The 6,904-nt window shown below is 35.9% G+C and overlaps 1 protein-coding gene across 2 annotated transcripts in view; it reads right to left on the bottom strand.

Annotated features, from left to right (window-relative positions):
- Nucleotides 1-913: 913 nt before the first annotated feature.
- YME1L1 (YME1 like 1 ATPase) overlaps nt 914-6,904 on the bottom strand; it is a 24,427-nt gene continuing 18,436 nt past the window's right edge. For both annotated transcript variants that reach the window (XM_017817222.1, XM_017817221.1), the window contains exons 15-19: nt 5,576-5,727; nt 4,540-4,666; nt 4,367-4,440; nt 3,821-3,907; nt 914-2,694 (exon numbers count right to left, since the gene is read on the bottom strand). In XM_017817222.1, coding sequence (XP_017672711.1) covers nt 2,551-2,694; nt 3,821-3,907; nt 4,367-4,440; nt 4,540-4,666; nt 5,576-5,727 — 584 coding nt within the window. In that variant the 3' untranslated portion in view covers nt 914-2,550. The remainder of the gene's footprint in view (nt 2,695-3,820; nt 3,908-4,366; nt 4,441-4,539; nt 4,667-5,575; nt 5,728-6,904) is intronic.

Raw genomic sequence — 6,904 nt, 5'->3', positions numbered from 1 at the left:
CTTGGTGGCTGCAGAGTTGTTTTTCTCTCATGTTCTCACTTTTCTCTCCTCTGGCTGCAATTGCTCTTGCACAGTAACTTCTTCACCTTCTTAAGTGTGTTATCCCAAAGGCATTACCACTGTGGCTGATGGGCTCAGCCTTGGCCAGTCGTGGGTCCCTCTTGGAGCTTCTGGCTGTGCTCTATCAAACATAGGGAAGCTTCTGGCATCTTCTCACAGATGCCCTCCATGTAGCATCCTCACTACAAAAACCCTGCCACACAAACCCAATCCAGTGGTCTCCTACCTCTGCCCAATGATTATGTGAGGAGAAATTCCAGCTCCTAGATGCACCCAAAGAACACCAGAGGTCAAACCCAATGCCTAAACAGGTAAGTTTCTTTGAAACTCCACAGATGTCACATGCACACAACCAACCAAGAACGACAATAAACTCTGTAGTAATATCTGTGCTGTTAAGTTGGCCAGAAAGCAAAAGATCCCTTTCACACTTTATGGCTAATCTTGTAAAAATCTTTCATGATCCAATGAAATACCACTTCTCTACTTCTATGCATATAGCAAGAAGCTTTTGAATGAGAATTGGACTTAAAGGACTTAACTCTCAAACAAGATCACTGAATATAGATTTTAGTGACTTCAAAAAAAAGTTTTTTGCTTTTATTTCTAAGTGCAGATTCACATTATTTAGCAGGAAAAGTTCCCTTTCAAGTCCCACTACAGAAGTAGTAAAAAGGTCTGAATTTCTAGGGAGAACATTCCCTAGAAATCTCATTAGAGAGAGTGCAATTTTGCCATAATTCTCAAAATTTATTTACAACTTTAAATGTTATATACACCTCAATTTACATAGTAGGGAACTTGGTATTACATGTTATAGCAATTTACAATGAATAAAAAGAAAACCAATATGCATAATTAAAATTAACCTTTATTACTCCAAAAACAGATGCCAAATATGCAGTATATTTCTGTTTCTGTTGGCATATTTCTAAAATACATGTACAACTCTAACTAGTCAGCCTAGACATTTTGTATACTGTTTTATAACATTTGGAAGTTCTCCCACACGGAGTGGGATGTCACTATAGTAAGCTGACAAAAACAGGCAAAAAGAAAGTTACTCTGGTTTTGAAAGGAAAAAAAATGCATGTGCTCCTACTAAAAAACTAAGTTATAATCAAGCATTACTCAGAAAATTCTAAAATACTGTTACTTATAGTTTTAGGTGTAGCTACCAGTTTCCACTCACACTCATTGGCACCAGCCCAACTATTTTAATGTCCAAGTACAGTAACCTTCAACATTAATATGCTAAAACAGGCCCTCTCTGCAACACAAGCTTATAGTCCCACAAGGCTACAACTGATTGTGCAGAAAGATTATTATCAAGATGTGTTATTCATAAAAGCCAGTTCCATGAGATCAAAAGATTACTGGCATTTAATTGCTAGCAATCACTTCCACTTGATTGGAAACTGCTTTTGTTTTTGAAACTTTTTTCTTATTTTCTTAGAATTTCCAGAGGTTTCTGTACAGGTTGAAAGAAAAGGTTTTATTTCTTTACTTGTACTGTACAACAGAACTGGGAATGTTATTTGAAACAACACATGCTTCTGAACTACTCTTTAGTAAGCAACGTTGCCATCTTTGAAGAAATTATCTGTTGGATTATCAAACACCCATACATAGTATTAGTAGAAACTAATTCTGTAGAATCTTCAGCAGTGTAAAAGCACTGTCGCCAAAGCACTGTCATCCATTTGCTACAGTTATAAAAATTTTAAGAATCTTGTCAGCAGCACATCAGAGATCACAGGTATTTATTTCTCTTATCCCTGCCATGGTTCTGCCCCAAACATCGTCCAAAGAGGCTTAGACACATTTAGCCTGTTGGTTTTGCATTAAAATTTCTCTCCCAGCCGTACACGTGTGTATTTTAATCCCAAGAGTACTGGAAACATGACCACTGATGTTTTTGCCTAACATGGAGCTCCCACAATGTAGCTACTTCATTCGTAGAGATGTCTTGTAACATTTCTAAATAAGAAGTCTTTAATAGTGGTCTCTAGCCTCAAATAGAGTATGGGCATTAGTTACACTACACACTACTGTTTTACATCTCTGTCACTCTCCATAACACATTCCATAGCACACACTGTGAGGTATCACTTCAAATGCACACATAGCAGCATGGCCCAGGATGCTGTGCCAAGACACACCAGTGTATCTGCACACTTTTCTTCTCAGCTTCAACACATTTGATTGAACCAAAGTGCTGAATTCAACCCTGAGATTTAGCCGCCTGAATAACTTCTTGTGCGAAGAGTATAGGGAACAGAGGATGAGAAACTAGCTTTATTTTGTGTCTTTTTCTGATGAGACACAACAAATAGATGAGTTAACAGAAGCTCACAAGAGACAGACTAATATTAAGTGACACTAATGCCATACACACATCAGGAAGAGAAAAAAAGGCTACGCTGCGTAAGACTACTGCATTGCTAGATGTACATTCTTCAAATTATCAGTTACATATCCCAGAAGTTATCATCTTACTTCTAGTTTTTTCCCCTCTAGAACAATTTGGATTTCTTTGGCATCCAAAGTCTCATATTTCAATAAAGCTTCTGCTAAATTCTTGTGTTCTTTTGCATGAGTCTTCAGGATGTTCTTTGCTCGCTCATATGAGTCCTAATATTAAAAACAGGTAGAAGGAGATTTTAAGATTTTAGAGCTAAAACAACAGCAAGATTGCACTTTAAAAACTGTTTCCAGGAAATACAGCTTGAAACAAACATTTAAAGTTGTGCCTTATATTTCATAGCTAGCACAGCTCCTGACTCATGAAGATTTAAAACTTAGTTGGCATAATTTTAATGAAAAACAACCAAACACTTTATGTCACCTTTATTTTGCATAAGTAGGACTAAAAATAAAATCCTGAGACAAACCTTAGTATTTTTATATATGACTTAGAAAAGACTTACTAAATTTGAAAATTTCCTGATTTTTATAACAAGTATATTTAGTTTTGCATTATGAGTAGAGCTACAGCATTCACAGATTATTCCTTAAAGGCTAATAAAACTCCATTATTATGCATTTTTAAAAAGCTGAAAGCTACCAGCTACTGAAAGTTACCAGTTGCTGCAGTAGATGCACACTGCCAGCATTACCAGCTTCAACCTGGAGTCCTGCATCGGTACTTCTCCCATGACCAAGTCAGTTCAAAAACAACTACAGCAGAAGTTTGATCATTTAAATGTTACGATATAAGTAATTTTCCTGCCTGTACCAAACTATTTCAGACTACCACAGCCAGTGATTGCGAAGTTCAGTGATTATCAAATGTTACAGATTTCCCTAAGGATCTGACACTGATCCCTGTGAGGAACAGGATACTGAAGGCAACTCTTTGATCTGGTATGGCCGTTCCTGTGATTCTATACAAAAATATAGTTATGAAAGATGAAAGTAACATAAAACATTCACACCTGTTCTAAAACAATTTATAGCCATACTTTTTTCCCTATTAATTGAATAGGCAAAATACAAATCCTGACCAAATGTAAGAGGAAGTGTTAAAGAGTGTACTAAAGGACCCAACACCACCAACTCGATTCACACTACTTGTGCATGGCAATCACCAAGTTTTGACATGCACAGATTCAACGTTGCGGCTACCTTAAATACTTCGGAATACTTTCATCCACCTGTATCTTTTCACCAGTATACATCATAAAAATGAACAATCAAGCAAGCAGATATTCAGCACATCTCAAACTAAACGTATCAGAGTGGAGGGGGAGAGACTTACCCGTAGAAGTGTCCTTACTTCCTGTTCAATTGCAGACTGGGTTTCAGGGCTGACTTTCCCTGTATCAGTGTAGGTCATAACACCAAGCTAAACAACAACAAACACATCTTTATCTTGCCACTGTTGCAAGATCCTGATTAAGCATTTTCTTCCAGAAAAACCAAACCAAAATCCCTAGACTACTAACACTTGATGGGTAATAAACATGACTAAAGGAGCTTCTAAAGAAAATTCAATGTTGTTACCGTCCTCACCCTCCCAAACCCAAGATTACCCTCAATTCCAAAATGTTTGGCTTTATAACTATTTCCTGAAGACATTAGTAACTTTCAAGGCCATTTTGAGGTGAAAATCCTGTAAGGTAATTTTTAAACTGTCAAGTACATCAGTTTTCTAGTTGAGCTTTCTATAGCAGGTCAAAAGGTTTACTCTTTTTGTCAAAACTACTTACACTAGTTCAGTGATCACTGACACCCACATAAGCTTTAATTATAGAACAAAACTTGTCTTTGTTCCATATAAATATTAAAGGATTGATAACACTACCTTCTCACTCATTCCGAATCTAGTCACCATCAGTTTTGCAATTTTAGTAGCGTTGTCAAAATCACTGGAAGCACCTAGAGAGCAAACAGATCTAAGTCACATTACTGAAACCAACTTAAACATGCCAATTCACATCCTTGATCCAAAACCTTTTTAAATACCAATCAGCTGACCTGTCGTGATGTGATCAGTTCCAAATATGAGCTCTTCTGCTACTCTTCCTCCCATACAGACATCCATCTGTGCAAGCAACTGGGATCTAGTTTCACTCCATCTGTCATTTTCCGGGAGCAAAGACACCTGTAAGATACAGAACTGTGGTCAGGTAACAAAAAAACCTGAAGAAATACTGAAATGATCTCAAAAATATTCTTGTTTATATCCAAAGCAGATATAAAGGCTTTTACGCAACACTTTAAATGCTCTGGGCCTCCTCCATGTCTGTGCACTCATCAGGTTTGCTTGGAGGTTTTTAGTTTAACCACTGAAATAACTTCCAACAGACCACGAGCACCACATCAAACTGAGCAACTTACACTTACCACCAAAAAAACCCAGAACAATCCATTCTCCTTATTCCCTACACTGAGCACAAATCAGCTTGCCCAGAGGATTCAGGCCAATGGTTTTCATTAACTGAACACATTAACTTGGAAAAAGTTCAACAGAAATAGATACAACAGAAATATTTTTCTGTACAAATGCTTGGCAGCTAAGGGCAAAATAGAAAAACTTAGGGTTGTATGCTAGAAACAAGACAGGTAACCAGTTAAGTTTAGAAAAGCGACACTGGACAAAGAGCAACTTGATAAAGGATGTTTGTGTTAGAAGTAAAGTTCAGCTGTGCTTCTACTTACCAGTCTTTTAGACATTCTTCAAAGTTTTGCTGTTGGGTGCTATTTTAACTACAGCAGAATCAAACTTATATTTCTTTCCTTGTACATTTGAGTTGTTATACTAGTGTATGCCAATTTACTTTTAAATGAAGGAAGAAAGCTTTCTATCACACAGAAAAGATGACCAGTGGTTTTTCCAAGAAATTGCTCATAACTGAGTATTTCAACAGATTACAATATACAATAACATAAACACAACAAACAGCATTGTTGGCAAATTCCTCAACGCCACCAAACCAACAGAAAAATAAAACTAAAGAAATACTAATAAATAAAATAAATACTAATAGAACTAGATAGATTAAACACTCACGTGTCCCAGTGTTGTTCCTCGTGTCATGATTGTGGCCTTGTTGATTGGCATTGCATCCTTAGTATAATATGCAATGATGGCATGTCCAGACTCATGGTAAGCAGTGATGGTTTTGTTTTTCTCATCAATTTCTACACTTCTACGTTCGGGTCCTTAAACAGAGGAAAATTAAATTAACTTTTTTGTACAGCTCAGCCACCACAATCCACCCATTGCATATACTCAAACAGAACACAAAGCAGCTGAGGAACAGCATGCAAACAAAGGGAACTGACACTCATTAACTGCAAAATATTTACGAGTCAGATTTTAATGTCTAAAAATGGACCTGAACATACTCTACAAACAAGTTGCTTTTAAAGAAATAGATTTAAGATGCAATTTAAGTAACTGAAAAAATTCCATGTCTTTTCTCAAGCAGGAACAGATCAGACTGTTAGTGTTTATGTCTCAGATGTTTAAGCTCTGTGCTATCACAGGACAAGCTAGTTAAACAGAAGTTCCAGGTTTCTGGTCATTTATTTGCTCCTTTCCTTTACGAGTAAGTAGGGGAAGGATAAGAAATCAAGCCTGTGTCTCCCTCTGAGTTGAAGTACAAGATGCATTTTTGATTTTAAAAACAGCATCAAGTTTTAAAGAGTTTTACATATTGCTCCCTCGTCCCGAAAGTTTCTATTCAGAAGTAACTAAAAAGAGACTTATTTGTTAAAAAAACACAAAAAAACAAAAACCCAAAACAAACAAACAAAAAAACAAACAAAAACCAAAACAAAATAAAAACAAAACAAACAAAACAAACCACAAAACAAAAAACAAAACAAAAACAAGAACAAAAAACCAAAACAAAAACAACAACAAAAACAAAAAACAAAAACAAAACACAAAACAAACCAAACAAAACAAAAACCCACAAAAATACCCAACAAAAACAACAAAACAAAAAACAACAAAACAAAACCAAAACAACAAAACAAAAATCAAAACAAAAAGAAAACAAAACCGAACAAAAACCAAACCAAACAAAACCAAACCAAACAAACCAAACAAACCAAAAAGAAAACAAAGAAAAACAAAACAAAAACCAAAACCAAAACAAACAAAACAAAAACCAAAACCAAAACAAACAAAACAAAAACCAAAACCAAAACAAACAAAACAAAAACCAAAACCAAAACAAACAAAACAAAAAACCAACACAAAACCAAAACCGACACAAAACCGACACAAAAAACAAACACCAAACAAACACCAAACAAACACCAAACAAACACCAAACAAACACCAAACAAACACCAAACAAACACCAAACAAACACCAAACAAACACCAA

Source organism: Lepidothrix coronata, unplaced genomic scaffold (assembly GCF_001604755.1).
Source record: "Lepidothrix coronata isolate B3197 unplaced genomic scaffold, Lepidothrix_coronata-1.0 Scaffold59, whole genome shotgun sequence".
Lineage (NCBI taxonomy): Eukaryota > Metazoa > Chordata > Aves > Passeriformes > Pipridae > Lepidothrix > Lepidothrix coronata.
Note: the sequence above shows the minus strand (reverse complement) of the source record. Positions and strands in the feature narration are given on the sequence as shown.